The 17,775-nt window shown below is 34.0% G+C and overlaps 1 protein-coding gene across 2 annotated transcripts in view; it reads right to left on the bottom strand.

Moving 5' to 3' along the window:
* Positions 1-17,775, bottom strand: part of CNTN1 (contactin 1) — a 399,377-nt gene that overhangs the window by 30,556 nt on the left and 351,046 nt on the right. For both annotated transcript variants that reach the window (XM_073020625.1, XM_008002891.3), the window contains exons 21-23: positions 16,821-17,007; positions 14,175-14,287; positions 12,858-13,014 (exon numbers count right to left, since the gene is read on the bottom strand). In XM_073020625.1, coding sequence (XP_072876726.1) covers positions 12,858-13,014; positions 14,175-14,287; positions 16,821-17,007 — 457 coding nt within the window. The remainder of the gene's footprint in view (positions 1-12,857; positions 13,015-14,174; positions 14,288-16,820; positions 17,008-17,775) is intronic.

Here is a 17,775-nt window from a genome sequence, read left to right as displayed (position 1 = left end):
GGCATTGGATGGACCATCTACATGGATGTTGATATCCTAGAGATGCATGACTTCCAGACACATCAGAATACTAAGGCATCTCTATGGGCTAAGGGTCTTGAGTCAGTCTCTGTACTCTGCAACACCCTCGACTCTTCCTGCATTTTTTGTAAACTTCAATACCCTTCACTCTTCCTAATTCTCCTGGCCAGGTGACCTAAGGCTGGTTATTTGCTTTTGAACCCATTTTTAAGAAAAAGAAATGAGAGTCAAGTATGCAAGCCCTGAAATGGAAGGTTATAGAAGAAAGACTACTGGCTGGAGAATGTCATACTCTTGAAATTATTCTAAGTTATTTATTTTGTTTTTGTCTGGATCATTTTACAGAAGGTGTCTATAAAAACTGCTTCTGGAATGTCCTTTGCACTGCTCTCATACTGTGAATAATCTACCAAGAGGCCTGGCTTCTAGCCTTACCCAACTATGGGAATTTCTTTGAGACCTAAATGTTCCTTCATAAATCACTAAAGCTGGTCCCTAATGTAGTATCGAATGGATCATTTTAATATGTTGACATATCACTTTCCAGTTTAAGCGTTTTATATTCCCCCTTATTATGGCATTAAAGGCTTCCAGTTATATTTATGAGAAATTTCAAGGCTTTTATTTTTAACAATCACAAAGTCACTTTCTTTTCTAAATGGTTTTCAAATTTATGTTATAGTGAATAAGTGTCAAACCTCAGGAGGAAAATTTAAACCCCAACTCCCATTCTCAGAACAGACAATTGTCTTTACATTTTCCTAAGAGGGTTACAAATTTCAACATAGCCTATAATGTTTCAAAGGAAATTTAATTTTGAAATTTTGTTTTGATGGTTGATGCATATATCTATTAAAGATAATCTGATCGTTTTAATTAACTTATGTGTTGCTCTTATTTCAGGAGAGAATGTAAAGTAATATGATTTGGGGTGGGGGTAGGTGTATCTTAGTTCATCCTTAGGAATAGATGTTTTCAATCCACTTGATTGTAAAGAAGAGATATCTTAATGTAACTTTAATGTCATTAGTAAATCAACATTCATAGAAAATATATACAATTAGGCTTACTAACAATTTAAAAATATCCATATTCTCATGACTAATTTATTCATGCATATATCATAAAATTGGTTGAAACTTACAGCTAAGTTTCTCAAACCTTGGTGTTACGCATACAGGAGAGAGAAACACATCGCTTTTTATTAAAACTAAAATTTTGCTAATACCCAATATTCTGAAAAATAAAACCATCTTTGAATAAAGGTATTTCCCTTAGGACTATTGGTTCATTCTCTGAAAATTCTTCACTATAATTACATTCTCCAAAAATGATTAATTCCTTTAATTTCTGACCTTCTTTTCCAAAGCACTCACTATATATGGGAGTTCCTCCTCATGCTAGGTTCCAATTTTAGTTCCTTCAGCAATTTTCTTTCCAGATTCTATTCTCCCAGTATAACACTCTAAATTTAGAATATATCACCAAATGCAGCTCTTTGAAGTGAACGATTTGCCTCATAGATTTCAAAATTGTGGAATAACTAATCTAAAATATAAAACAAAACAAAAACATTTACAACTTTTTATGTCATTAATGATGTAAACCAATCCTTAAATATCCCTCTCTACTTGACTACTTAAATATTATTTAACAGTGATAGAGCCAAATAATATATTTTTAAAGGATAAACCTATGTTTACTGACTTTGTTTGAACCATAGTTCTTACAATTCAATTTATTGACATAATCCTTGGCAATTTGCCCAACATCATAAATTGTTGTTTTAATCTCAGTATCCATCTTGTCAGCAATTTCTTTTCTTGAATCCAAAACAATCCTGCATTTTGAAGCTAACATCCTAGCTTTTCTGTAAATTTCCATTCCTCTTTCTCTGCATTTTTATGAAGCTGCTCTTTGACCTAATTCTTCTCCCATTTCTCTAAGTGTATATCCTACGTCTGTGTTTATTTACCTCATTATTTAACTTTGAACATCATGCAAAAACCTTTCTCTGCTTCTTTGCTAATACACTCTTCATATTTTGTTCAGATATTATCACTCTTCAAGGAAGATTTTCTCAATCCCAGACCAGCAGTGAATCTGATCACTTAGAGCAATTATAGAAATGATCTTTACTTAGTTTAAGGAAAGACTTTTGACACCGTTCTGAACATTATGGGGAAGGTTTTTCTGAGGAGCTTCTGTGAAAAGCTGGGCTTTCTTTGAAGATGGAGCTTCAAAAGAGACAGAACCTCTTTTTTCTTGGACATTGTAGGGTCTGTGTGATTCCCAACACTTCTGCAGATTCTTGCAACCACAGAGAGGACAAACCTTAGAATGAAGCTGAGACCTCTAAAGTGGAGAAATGGAGAAAATCTGTTCTTTAGTTATATTTTTGAGACACTGATTCCACAAGGGCTTTCATTAGTAATTTTGAGTTGAAAGTTTGTTACTAACAGCTGAAAATATTCTAATGGATACTGACTCTCTGTTCAGAAATTTTTAATTATTCTTTAACTAGAAGTAATAAATCCTTGTGCCAACTTTGGGCAACACCAACAAACATCTGCTATCTTTGTTTCCTCCATCTCCATCCAGGCTGGTATGCATTGCAAATAAAGTTATATAATTATGCCAGTTGATTCTCTGACAAGTTGATGTCATCTGAGCTCAGCTGCTTTCTCAGTTTTGCTAGATGATACTCTTTTTCTCTCTCTCCACTTGGATGTCTCAGAGGCATATTGAACTGGCATACTGAACTCAGCTTGTCAAAATTTGAACTACTCCTTCTTTTCTTCACGTATTTTCAGTAGATGATTCTGTTTTAATACATAATTCTGCTGGTTGTTTCAGTAGATGATTGTGCTGGTCGGTCTAAATTCTTTAAAGTTCTGCCAAATCCATTTCACATACCTCATAAAATTATCAGAAAATACTGTTGAGTCTTCCTCCATATAAATCCTAAATATAACTACTTCCCACTTCTACTTCAAAGCTATCTTCACCTCTTGGACTATCACCTAACTGATCCCCCTGTTTCCAGAGATTCACAGAGATTTGCACCACCCTTCATGAGATTTCTACTTTCCTTCCAAAGAGTGGTTGAGATGCTCTATTGTAAAATATAAATCTGATCATGTCACTTCCCACTTTAAAATGGTTCAATGGCTTCTTATCACCTTTAGGATAAAATCTAAAGTCCTTAATCAGGACCTATAAAACTCTATGATTCAGATTCACCTAAGTCTTCCCCATGGCTTGCTTGGCCCCAGCTGTACTAGTCTCCTTGCTGTTCCTTGAACATCTAAACATACAGCCAGTTCAGGGCTTTTGTACTCTTCTGGTGGGAATACATTTGCTTCCCTCCAGATAACTTCTTCGACTTTTCTCTCGCTTCATTCCATTTCTTTTCCAGTATTTCCTTATCAGAATAAGCTCTTCCCTGGCACTCTTAGTGAAAACAGATGCCCTTGCTCTCTCCCATCAGATGTTATTGCTATCTGACAAAATTATGTATTGCTATATATTATTCCTTTTGCCTTCTTGCTTTAAAATGTAAGTTCTATGAGGTTTGCTTACAGAAATAAGACTTTCACGCACACTATTTTTGTGAAAGTTGCTCTCTTGAAACTACCAATGACCTCTGTTTGGGCAGAATTTTGTCCCTCCCAAATTCATATATCGAAGTTCTAATGCCCTAGTACCTCAGAAAGGGACTGCATTTGGGATAGGGTCTTTCAATAGATAATTAAGGTAAAATAAAGTCATTAGAGTGGGTCTAATGCAATATAAATGGAGTTCTTAGAAGAAGAAAGTACAACACACATGCATACACACACACACACACACACACACACTGAGGGAAGGCCACGGGAAGACAGGGCCATCTACAAGCCAAGGGGAGGGGCCTTAGAAGACACCAACCCTGCCAACACCTTGATCTGGCCTCCAAAATTGTGAGAAAATGAACAAAGCCACCCAGTCTGTGGTACTGTCATGGCAGCCCTAGAAAACTAATACATAGACCTCCAAAATGCCAAACTAACTATTCTTTACTCAACTACTTCAAGCTTCTTTTGACTTTGCCACTTAAAAATAAATTATGTAAATTAGTAATTTTTAAAACTTTATTTATTTTTGAGATGGAATCTCGCTCTGTCGCCCAGGCTGGTGTGTGGTGGCACATTCTTGGCTCACTGCAACCTCAGCCTCCTGGGTTCAAGCGATTCTCCTGCATCAGCATCCTGAGTAGCTGGGATTACAGGTGTGTGCCACTATGCCCGGCTAATTTTCATATTATTAGTACAGATGGGGTTTTACCACTTTGGTCCGGCTTGTCTCAAACCTCTGAGCTCAAGTGATCCACCCACCTTGGCCTCCCAAAGTGCTGGGATTACAGGCATAAGCCACCATGCCTGGCCTAAAAACATAATTTAAAAACAATACCATCAATGCCTGTGCACTCACTGGCCAGGCAAAGAAATAGAACACAGGCATTACCCCAGAAGCCTCTTCCTGATAATTCCCCAGTCACTCCTCAGAGGCAACACTGTACTGAATTTTGCATCAATCATTTTATTTTTGGGGAAATTTCACATGTTATATATAAATATGTGTGTGTGTGTATTTATATTAAACACACAAACCTCTTTAAATATCAATATATTTTCTATTTTTAAACTTCATATAAATGGGCTTATAGTTACGCGTAGCTTAATGACAGGAATGTCTTCATAGAAATGTGTCATTAGGCAACTTCCTCATTGTGTGAACATACGACTATACCTAGAAGGCATAGTGTATTTATTGCTGTCAGGCTACAGACCTCCACAGCATAAGCATATTACTGTACTGAATACTGTAGCCAATTGTAATACAATGGCAAGTATTTGTATATATACACATACATACATATAGAAAAGGTACAGCAAAAATGTGGAATTATAATCTTATGGGACAACCATCTTATATGTGGTACATCATTGATGGAAATTTTGTTATATGATACATGACCTTATATGTATTATTTTGTGACTTTTTGTTTATGTTCATTATATATTTGGGGACTTTTATAATCAGAATTCATCATTTTGCATAAAAATAAACCATACCAATCTATCACAATCACATTTAAAAATAAACCTGGAAAAATATTTACACAAACATGGCAGGAAATGTTTTATAATCTTCCTTTATTCATTGATTATAACATTTTAAAGAAAGTTCTTAATATGAAACATAGAAAGGGCATGAACAGAATTTTATAGAAATGGAACTATAAACAGCTATCAAATATATCTGTATATTTACATTAATAGTAATAAATAGTGAAATAGTATTTTTGCTTAACAAAGATTTTTAAAAGGACAAAATGCTACAAAAAAATTGTTTAATGATAAAACGCAGGCATTGCTGTTTAGATGACAGTTTGGCAAGTATATGCTAAGCGTTTAAAAAGTAATGCCCTTTAATCCAGTAATTGCACTTCTAGCAATCATTCTAAGAAGATAATTGGGAATCCAGAAAAAAGGTCAATACACAAAGATATCCATTATGAGTTTGTCACAATACTGAAAATGAAAATATGGGAAGTAACTAAATATAATGGCTACACTATTGTCTGTGGGCCTTGATAATTAGGTTATATTAATCACTATTTTCTGAATCTTGAGTAAATCTTGCTTCTAAATATCTTCATCATATCACTTCAGTATCTGGAGCTTTTGTTCTATAATTTTAATGGTGCTACTAAAAATATCAATTTCTATACCATGAAATTGATTTAGAAGCTAATAGCTAATTTATTTTCCTTCTTTCATTTCATATTTCCTAAAATATCCACATTTGGCTTGTTTCTCTAAGTTAGTTTTGATGATTATCATATGCAACTCTTTAGTTTTTGAGAAGGTATGAAGCATTTTCTCTCAGAATCTCAGCATCATTCTTCTTGCTCTCAGTGCCCTCCTGTGTCTCCCTGGGGTAAAAATGTGGACACTACATTCCCTCCAGACTCCTGCCAGCAAAAGGCAGAAGGGGAAGAATTGGGAAGTCATAGAAAAGCAGGAGCCGGGGTCTTCACATACACTCTTTAATCATTTATCCTGGAAAAGATCTTGTCATGATTTGCTTTGCTTCTTAGAGTCATTTAAAAAACCTGCAGTAGCCTATAAATTATTTCTGAAAGAGAGTGCCTTGTTCTGATTGTGTCTCAGACTTACTTTCTTCTCACCAGCTCTATCAACTCCCTCCCCTTTTATCTCCAATCTATTTTCTGCACAAAAGAAAAAAATGATCTTAAATTAGATCACATCATTTATCTCCTGAAAGCACATCAACATTTTTCCATTGAACTTACAAGAAATTACAAACATCTGAGTATTGCCTTTTAGATGTAATCAAGGCCAGGCTGTTCATAACTGTACCCCTCTTACCTCTCCAACCTTATCCCACATGACTCTGTATCCTCACCACACACTAGTTACACCAGCCTCCTTTCAGGTCCTTGACATGACAAGCTCTTCCTTTACCCACACTTTTGTCATATGGCTAGTTCCTGTCCTTTAGATTTCAGCCTACATCACCTTCCTAGTGAGGCTTGACCTAATCATCCTACCCAAAACTATCTCTTTTTATATTAGCCACTCATTTTTCCTTGTGTTTTTATTAATTCTAATTGTTTTACTATTTGTTTGTTGGTTCTTTATTCTTCTGATACCCATTAGAATGGGAACTTCAGGAGGGTTTGCAATTATTAACCCAATAGCCCAGCAGAATGCCTGACATATGGTTGGTGTTTAGAAACTTATTGAATGAATTAATTTACTAGGGAACAAAGGTGTTTTTGAAAATCTGTAATGTTTGAATAGTTTATTTTATCATAGGAAAAATTCATTTGCACATCATACTAAAATATAGCTCTGGAGACTAAGACTTTATTTTATTAATGAAAATTATTGTGGTAGAAAGCAAATCTTGGAGGATTATTTTAAATTTTCCTTTCCATTCTTACATGTGTTCCATTGAGGAATGTTTCAGCAAAATTATTTCTGAGTCTAAGTAAATGAGCAAAATAAAATGCTGAAGTTGTGAGAACTTGGTAGCAGCTAATAGAAACCTTGGGGAAATTTTCAAAAAAACTCAGGTTAGTTTCGATACAGAGGTGCTACTTATGGCCTGGCATAGAGTTAAAATGTGCTTCTAGAAGTTATACTCAAAGCTTCTGAAGGACAATTAAGACTCTGGAAACTCCCTGTGCTGGGAGTTGCCCAACAACTGCTGGATCAAACCTGGTCACTGCAGGAGTTATGTTAATAATCATCAAGGCTATGAGTTGCCTCCCAAAGTTGAATTTAGAGACTCACAAAATATTACTTTGTCCAAATAATTTATCTTCCAACTTCATGTTTGTTACAAAACTGGGAGTGCTAAGTACATTTCTACGGTTAGGCAAGGCTTTGAGTGATTAGTCATGATTCAATGGTAATGAACGGAATACATATTTTAGAGGTAATTTAAATGTAAGCTATTTGTCAACCTAAAAATATATAGGCTGGATTTATATACTTGAATGTGCAAATGGATCCCATGAAAAATAGTGTAAAGGAAAATAAAATATTTGTTTATTTCAAGATGGTTGAAGAGACAGCATTTCCTGAATGATATCTGATTGTGACTTACAGACTAAATTTAATAATGTATGAAATGAATCTAAACATCCCACTATCCTCTTGTTCCTCTTATACCACAAGATTTAGGAAGTGGAGAAGGGAGCACAGGAGTAATGATGGAGTTAAACGTGTAAAAGTTCTACCCAAAAACTAGTTTTCTAGACCTTCCTCTTCTACTGGGCAGAAGAGAACAAAGCAAAACAACAAAATGTGTTTTCCATCACAGTGTTTAAGTCAGTGGGTTTGATTATATAGCTTAACTTAATAGCTTGGAGTTAACAAAAATAGTAGGTTAAATATCCAGATTACATCATTGGTGGTAATATCAGGATAAATTACAGATTTATTAGAGACAAAATACACAAAATGAATATATAGTAACTTTAAATCAAATGGAAAAAATGCCTTGCTCTTTTAGAATCTATCCTAGACATCCACCACTGTCTTCTTTCCAGTCCAGGACATCATTATCTTTTTTCTTTTCTTTTTTTTTTTTTTTTTTTTTTTTTTTTTTTTGAGATGGAAGTCTCGTTCTGTCCTCAGGCTGGAGTGCAGTGGCACAGTCTGTGCTCCCGGGTTCACACCATTCTCCTGCCTCAGCCTCCCGAGTAGCTGGGACTACAGGCACCTGCCACCACACCCAGCTAATTAGTTTTTTTTTCTCTTATTTTTAGTAGAATGGTCTTTCACCGTGTTAGCAAGGATGGTCTCGATCTCCTGACCTCGTGATCCGCCTACCTCAGCCTCCCAAGGTGCTGGAATTACAGGTGTGAGCCACTATGCCTGTCCCAGGACATCATTATCTTTAAATAATTCTATGGCAGTAACCTTGTACTTCATCTCCTTACATCTTAGTCCCCTACTATATATATTTTCCACAATCACCAATATGATTTTTCAAGTGAAAAAATCTGATAATGTTATTCCTACCTTAAAAATTTCAAATGACTACTTCTTTCTGTAGAAAAATATTCAGACTCTAAAATGTTCTGAAAAGTCTTTCTCAATTCAGCTACTATTTAAAACTAAAAAGAAAAATAAAGACTGAAAATATGCATGTTTGCTACAAATAATTAAATATGTGCTTCTCTGCAGATATTTATTTATGACCAAGGATCCTTGTCAAATGATATTCTAAAATTTATAGAAAATATGTAGTAATCCAAATTAGCTTATTGAAATTAATATTGAAAATTAGAACTGTATGTATAGTTTCTTAATTTGCACATAATAATTTATTTAAATGGTTTTTAAAGGATAATATAGAACTTATTAGAGATAGTATGTATGTGATGAAACATTCGCGGTGTTACGTTTGCCTTGACATGCACTACAAATATTCAATGAGGAATAAGTTATTAAAGCAATGGATAACAGCATTCATGTCAGAGAGAGGTGCAGTTACAGATAATCAAATATAAAGTATTTCCAAAATATGTCTAAAAGGAAGTCTCAATTTTGTTAAGAATCAAATTTTTGGATCAGCACATGACATAATATAAATCATGCACCTAATGGGGAACTACACCAGATTTCTAGAGATGAAAACTATAGTTTTAAGTTGCCCAAGTTATTCTTGTTTGTGAGCTTTTCTCTACACATAAATCATGAACTAATTCAACAGTTATTTGTTAAAGTCCTGCTACATGCCAGATAGTTCCCTAAGTGCTGGAGATTCAAAGGCCAACTGAGGCAAACAAGAGCTTGCTCCCATGGAGCTTAGCTTCAAGTAAGGATGAAGAGAGATGTTATAAACAAATACAAATAAGTAAGATATTTTTACATGATTACTAATATTAGGATGAAAAGTAAACAGTGCTATGATATAAGGAAGATTTACTCAGAGTAGGCTGCTACCTTAATTGCTGGCCATATAGAGAGCTTTTCTGAGAAGGTGACATCTGAACAGAAACAAGAATGCGAATGAATCTAACATGCCAAGATGCAGAGAATTCCAGTCAGAAGGAAGAACAAGTACAGGTGCCTCAAGGCAGGGATAACACTGGTGTGTTCAAGAAGAGAAATGTCAATAGAGAAAAGGATAAAGCACTTAATTTAGATGAGAGAGACAGTGAATTATATAGACCACTAAAAACCACAGTAACAAATGCAGATGTTACGTATGAGTCATCTTTTTAAGAGGAGAGTTACATAATTTCATTTGTGTTTTAAAAGACCCCCTCTGTTGCATAGATAATAGGCCTTAGGAGGCCCACACGGGGAGGCAAGAGGATCATTAGAATTGCAGCAGGGTCAGGGAGAGATGTGGGAATATGTAAATCCTAGCACATTTTAAAGATGTGAACTGTGACTCCTGTATTGTAGGCATTTAATGTCTATTTGTTGAATGAATGAATGAACAGCATAATACTTATAAACATTAAAATCTAGTAGTGTGTTATAATCCTGGCTGCGTATTTGGGGGCATAAAAACCAAAAGAAAGGAAAGTACTAAGAGTCTTTAAATTTAGAAGAAAACCTGTAATTTCTGTTTGTATTTGCACATTTTCCTCATTAAAACTTAAAAACAAGAATATTCTAGAATGGTGTTATTCACCAAGCATATGACATTTCATAATGTTAATTCTACAGTTTATTTGTACAGTTATGGTTAAAATAAGAGACAAATAATAGAAATTCTGAAATCAATAAGAATGTTGTCCATTAGTTGGCAAAACAGAAAAATATGAAAAATATATGGAGTTAAGTTTGGGATTTAAAAAAAAAAAAAACTCTATCTCTTCTATACATGAGCTATTTATACTGAAATATCAAATTACAGCTGTAGTATGCTGAAATCAACCCATACAACCCCTGAAATCTGATTGTGAAATTTTTAGGAAATGTATGAGCAATGTGTTAAAAACATAATTATTAAAATAGGATTTATGTAAACTTAGTTAACTTTAAAAGCTTAAAACAAATGTAGTAAATACTCAAAACTTATCACTTCTTAATATTTTAGTATATTACAATGTCAATGTTTTTGAGGTTCTTATTGTATCTGTATGGTGCCAATTACATATAATGATGTGCTACTGGGTAGCTCTTCACATTGAGTGACATCACTTAGGAAGCTTGAAATCACACATAGTGAGAATATTTACACCACAAAAATAGGCAAACATTATAAACAGGGCTTTCCCCTATCCCTAGTGATTCAACTGTTTAACATTTACTGGTGCCGTTAGTGATAGATAAACTGATGTTACCATCACTGCTACAGCATTTCTTGCTGAAAACCTCTAGTCTAAATCCCAGAAGCTAGGTTCTCCTTTCCATGAGGAATGATGAACCAAGGGTGAATACAGAGAGCAAAAGCTCGCTGTGGATGGCTTCTACACAAGAGAAAGAAGGCCCAGGGTTCAAGAACAATTTATTTAGTTACTTTATGCTTTACCTTCCTTGAAATAATGGCAATATTTCCCTCTGATTTCCTTTTGTGAAACAGCCTACTAAGTGTAAAACTATTGAAGGTGTCAACAAACTTTGGAATATAGAAAATGTTTCAAAAATAAGAAAATTCTTTTTTCTCCTGTCAAATTAGCAATGACTAAAAAGAAAGACAATAATATTAGAGTAGTGCAGTGAGAAAAGCACTTACATACAATGATAATGGGAATAGAAATTAGTAAATGTTTTTAAAGAAATTTGGCAACCTAAAACACTGTCTTATATTTAAATTTAACCTGAAGAAAGATTAATTTATGAAAGTGGACTGTAAAAGTATTATTTATAATAGAAAAAAACTTGAATGAGTTTGCATATTTGTTTGAAAGAATATCATTTATAATTTTAAATACAATTTACAAAATAAATGGAAACTGAAACATGAAACTATGTATACAGAGTGACTATAAGTAAATTCAACTAAGCATTAGCAGTAGCTATTTTAGGGTATTTGGAACATGATTATTTTCTTTTCCTTTCACATGTCTGTAATTTCTATATTTTGTTAAAAGACAAAATTATGATTACACTAAAAAAATCAAAGTTCTATTTTGATTTGTAAAGGATGTATATATGAATTGTGGCAAATTTCACAAAAACATGGCATACAATTGAAGCCAGCATTTATTAAATACCATTAAAGACTCTGGCATTGTGTTAAAGGATTTTTTGTTGGTTTAATATATAGCATATTCATTTATTTAGATCAAAATCACCAAATTTTCAATTTTCTTTTATTTTTGTTTTAGTTTTCTTAAAATTTAACTTTTATTTTAAGTTCAGGGTATATGTGCAGATTTATTATATCGGTAAACTTGTGTCATGGGGTTTGTTGTGCAAATTAACTAAATTTTCTTACAAATTATTTATTATCATCTTTGATCTAGGACCTCCTGGTATGTCAAAGCCTCTCATACATTTCTCAAATTAACATGTATTGAAATTCAGTATAATTAAACTATATCATGCACATAGGTTGAGAAAAATATATCAAAAATTAAATAACAGAGTGCTACAAATAAATAAATTACTGCCTCAAATATATGTATTTCCAAATCAAAGTTGGGAGAAATAGAGTTTGTAGAAAAATAATAGATAAGATAGAGAAAGAGAAAAGGCAAAGCGGCAATAATTTAGTGTTTTTCTCTTATACTACTATATCAATATGTATAGACCAAGTGAAAGAAAGTTAGAAGAGTATTAAAAATAGCCTAGTGTATTTCCTTTTGATATAAGAGAAGTTTGGTTATTATTAAATAATAGCCTAGTATTATATAGTATTCAATAAATTATGTCATTTTAATTGTGCTTTTTATTTGAAAATATTTCATTGACAAAGATTAAATATATTCAAGGTGAACAACATGAAGATTTGATAAATGTATACATTGTATAATGATTACCACAATCAAATAAACTAATACATCCCATACTGTAAATTGGATCCCAAAAACTTGTTCGTCTTATGTCTGAAAGATTTCAGCTGTACTTTGACATCGAGATAATAATCAACAAGTATGTGGTATGTCACAGATTTACTTTTGTGACTCATAAGAGGAGAAATACTAAGTTTCAGGGAATCTTTGATATGTCAAATCTACTTAGGAATATGTGGACACTGGTGTGAGTATCAGGCTTATCCCTACCCTTGGGAATCCATAGGGTCTAGAAACTCACAAATACTTAGTTGAAATGTGTCTTAAATGACTCACTTACCTGAAATTTTGACTTGAGACACCACTCCATCTCCTCCATCACTGTGTGCGCGAACCTCCACAACGTATTCTCCATCTCTGGGGATTGGGACTTCTATGGAGTGTTTGTGAGTTGAATACAGTTTGCCATCGTGCTGACCATCAGGTCTGTAGAGTACCTTATAAAATACAGAAATGTAAATATGCAGTAAAGTCATAATAATGAGCCAGTGCTCTAACACTAAAACCAGAATAAAAATGCTTACACTTTGATTAACAAAAAGTAATAAATTTAAACAAGAGGAAAAAATTAATAAATTTAAAACTAGATGAAAAAAAATCATGTTAGTTTCAATTCACAATAGTTGATTTTTGCAAGTTTTTAGGATTATCCAAGGAGATGTGATTTAAGCATCTAAATTTTATTTTTTGAGATGACCCAAAATAAAAATATAGAAAGAATATTTTTATTTTTTTTTTATTTTTTATTTTTTTATTTTTTATTTTTTTATTTTTTATTTTATTTTTATTTTTTTTAACAAAAAAGCCCCAAATGAGAACTTTTTAAATATGTTTAAATAGTCTGAAAATTGCTTCTCAATTTTTATTTCTACCATTTTCCACAAAATTTGGTATCCAGTGAAAAATGTGAAAGTGTGTGATATAAAGAATATATTTAAAATAAGCTTTTCTCCTTTTTGTTCATTTATAAACAGTAACTCAGTTTATAAAGGAGTTTGCTGGGTGCTGGGCAACCCTATCATAATCATTGCCAAACAAAAATAGTTGCATTCTGTCTCCTCATTAAGCTCTGATTATTGTATTCTATCTTTAAATCATTCTATTTATTTTACACTTTTGACTAACATTTTGCTGAAATTCACTGAAGATAATCTTTTCCATTTCAAAATGTACCATGGCACCATGTCATCTGATTCTGCTCTACAACTATTGAATAGAATAAGAAAGCTGAATGGGGCTGGCCATGGTGGCTCATGCCTGTAATCCCAGCACTTTGGGAAGCTGAGGTAGGTGGATAATTTGGGGTCAGGAGTTCGAGACCAGCCTGTCCAACATGGCAAAAACCTGTCTCTACTAAAAATACAAAAATTATCTGGGTGTGGGTGTGGGCACCTGTAATCCCAGCTACTTAGGGGGCTGAGGCAAGAGAATCACTTGAATCCAGGAAGCGGAGGTTGCAATGAGCCAAGCGTGCACTACGGCACTCCAGCCTGGGTGACAGAGCGGGCTTCCATCTCAAAAAAAGAAAAGAAACCCATCTTGGGTTTCACGGAAACAGCAAGAATTGCAAACATTAATCATCACTATTTGTAAATACCTTATATCCTGTCACTGTAGATTCATTTGATAGTGCAACGACATGATCCCAGGTGATTATATAGCGTGAACCAGACCTTATTGAACTGATGATCCTTGGAGGCTGGCTAGGAGCTGTGAAAAGTAGTAATATGCAATCAATGGTCACCATATCCAATCTCAATTCTGCATACTCTATTGCATCAGGTATTATAATGCTGATGATAATAGTACTGACACCACCACCATCTAATTTTAACAAGTGTTCACAGTATGCCAGGCACTATGCTAAGCACTTTACATCCATGAGTCCATTTAATGTACCCCATGGCCCTGTGAGGTAGGTAATATGACTTTTATTCTCTTCTCATCGTGCTCTGCTTGGGCTTCTTTCTCCACTAGTCTTTTCAAATTGCTATTTGCAGGGTCATACATCACCTCCACTTGGCTAAATCTAATGTTACTTGTTTATTCTTTTCTAAATTTAACATTTTTGGAGCATTTCACAGAATTGACCATCTTTCTTGAATCTCTCATTTTTTTCTTAAATTCAGATCTTAACAACTGGGTTTTCCTTCTACCTCATGGGCTGCTGCTTCCCATTATTCATGCTTAGCTGGCTCCCTCTGTCAACTTGTAACTGTTGGAAGACTTCGGACTTCACATATGTACCCTTCTCTACCCTCTCTGAATCTTCCCCAAGTACTGACACTTAGGCCCATGGCTTTAAATATTCACAGTTCTGTCTCTAGCCCTAATCTCTCTTTCAACCTCTAGACACATGTGGCTAGAAGTCTCTCTGTCTAGGCAGATATCAGCCTATTTCTACTTGAGTCTCTAAAAGATTTCTCAAATGTAGTATAATCAAATGTAATATATTTTTCAAATGTAATATAATGTCACGTATACTCAAATCTTTCTCCAATGAGTCTTTGCCATCATCAGCAAATGGCACAACCAAACCCCCTAGTTTCTCAAGCAGAAATTCGGTATTTAGTCTCTCATCTCACTCATTGCCTACATCCAAATTGGCAGCAAGTTGTCAACTCTGCCTACAGAAAACTTTCCACTTCTATCTCCATTTTCACTTAGTGCTAGCCGCTATCAATTCTCTCCTTGACTGCTGAAATACTCTTCTAATTGGCTTTTCTGCTTTCACTGTTAATCCATCACAATCCACTTTCTGTCTAGAAGCCAGAATGAGTTTTTATAAAACAATATCATAAATTAGATATCATTGTGTTTTAAAATCTTTCAATGGCTTCTTATCATGTTTAGAAAGAACTCAAACTCATCCCAATTACTTAAAAGGTTCTCCATAATTGGGCCCCAGAACTCTTCCCCCTCCTTACTCAGAACCTATGCCCTGGCCCCAGCAGCCTTTCCACACCTAAGATATTTCAAGCGCTCTCCACCTTAAGGTTTTGTACTACTTAACGTGCAAAGAACCTTAAGGCTCTGCCTAAAGCTCTTCACACAGTGGGTTCTTCTTATCATTTATCACTCAAACCCTAGCTTAACTGGCATCTTCTCAAAGACACCTTTCCTGGTCACCCAATCAGAATTTCACTTTCATCTAAGTCACTTTAATTTTGTCTATTTATTCATTTTATTGCCCTGTCATCTGCCATAATCCCACTTATTTATTTGTCAGAATTTTTGTTTGTTTGTTTGAAGTTTCTGTCTCCTTTCATTAGCTTGTAAACCATGTGAGAAGAGCATCTTGGACTGGTTTGATCCCTTTTGTATCCTCGCCATCAAGAATAGTACTGAGCACACAGCATATTTTTGATGAATGAATAAATACACTAAGAAATGGAAAAATAACAAAAAATGAATGTTCCTTTTACAAATTAGAAAACTGAAGTTTAAATAGGTAATTTATCTATTGTCATACATTTAGCAAGTGGCAGAGACAGATCTCAAACACATGTCTTGACACCAAATTCTAGTTCTTGTCACTACATTCTGTCATCTCACTGGGAGAGTCTCTGTCCCAAAGTGAATTTCATAAATTTGCAAACTCTAGTGGTAATTACATCTTCAGATTCTTGAGACATTCCCTAGAGTCCTACATACAAATTCTTCTTTTTATTTATTCCACTTGGGTTCAAGAACAGAGATATCAAAATGAATACAGAGATTAGAATGACCAGAAAGTGAGCAGGGATAGGTGGTCTTGTATTATGAACCACCTAAAACATACAGTACTAGAACATACAGTAATAAGACAGTAAGCATAATGCTACACATTTAACTTGCATTGCACTGTGCGATGACAGACGTTTATAAATTAAAGCATGTAAAAATAAGCAGAATTTTAATTTTCACATGCTGTGGATGTACTCCTATGAAAACAATGTTTAAATTAATAAATACAGGGTGAAGACAAGTTCATGGCATAAAATTTGAGAGGACAGCCTTTACAAAAGGGCAGTTCTCTCACTTTATTTCTATAATGGAATATTTAATGTATAAGGGTATTTTTCACATTTTTTTCATCATCTACAACAACTCACGTTTTAAGGGAAATCTTGTGTGGCTATAAAGGATACCATTGACAAATGTGCTCAGGTATCTGGGTAGGAAATTTCCTTCAAATGTATTCCATCATGATTGAATCAAGTGGTAGTTTTTGACAAGTCTAAAAACAAAACGTGAGACTCACGTGCTTTCTTAGTGAAAGTCTCAATCGTGTCACTTGGAGGTCCACACCCTGCACTATTGCAGGCCCCAACTTCTATAAAATACTGGGTGTCTGGCAGAAGGTTCTCCAGCCTGGCCGAGTACTCTTGACTAGTGACTTGAACTCTGTTTGCAGCTTCTTCTTTGTCATGAGCAGCCCAGTACCGAATCTGCAAACGTACAGGATGAGTTATACTTTGCCATGAGTCTTCAGTGGTGAAAAGTTCTCTTCAAATAGTTCTGTTATCATTGGTGTTGACTGATCATCATATTTTCAAATCTTTCTTAATGATATCTACCCTTCTATCAGTTTTAGAATATAGTAGGGCACACAGGGCAGAAGTGATTAAATATGCCAAAAGCAAATCAAAGTCTCACCTCATTGCCCCAAATAGTTTTACATTGACTGAAAAAGAATTAAAAAAAAATTAAAAAATCCCAAAAACTTTGAGAGCAGACTTATTCTCAAAATATAAAAGTGGTCTCCATTTGGAAGTATTTGTCACCATCATTTTTATCATGTATTTCCTGTTTTACTTCTGTTTGCATGATTTCAAACTTGTTCTGAGCCATTCTTAGAGCAGTTGGAGAGGAATATAATTTTGCTGGATAAAAATAGTTATTATCTGACCTAGAACATGCTAAAGTAATACTTTCTTATAGCTCCTTTCAGAAGTAAGTCTCTAATGTTATTTCCTTTGAACTCATATAGAAGCTAGACATAAAAGAAATACATCTAATAATTGGATAAACTGTATAAATTATTTACCTGTAAAATAATTTTTAAAAACGTTATCAATTTTTTGATTAAAAATGATTACTTTTGTCAGATAATTACAGGATTCCTTTTCTCTTAAAAGTTTAAGAAAAGTTATGGATTGTAATTTTCATTCTTTAAATAAAGGCTGTTTTTTTGCATTTAAAATTTATGATTATAT

This window comes from Chlorocebus sabaeus, chromosome 11 (genome assembly GCF_047675955.1).
Source record: "Chlorocebus sabaeus isolate Y175 chromosome 11, mChlSab1.0.hap1, whole genome shotgun sequence".
Classification (NCBI taxonomy): domain Eukaryota; kingdom Metazoa; phylum Chordata; class Mammalia; order Primates; family Cercopithecidae; genus Chlorocebus; species Chlorocebus sabaeus.
Note: the sequence above shows the minus strand (reverse complement) of the source record. Positions and strands in the feature narration are given on the sequence as shown.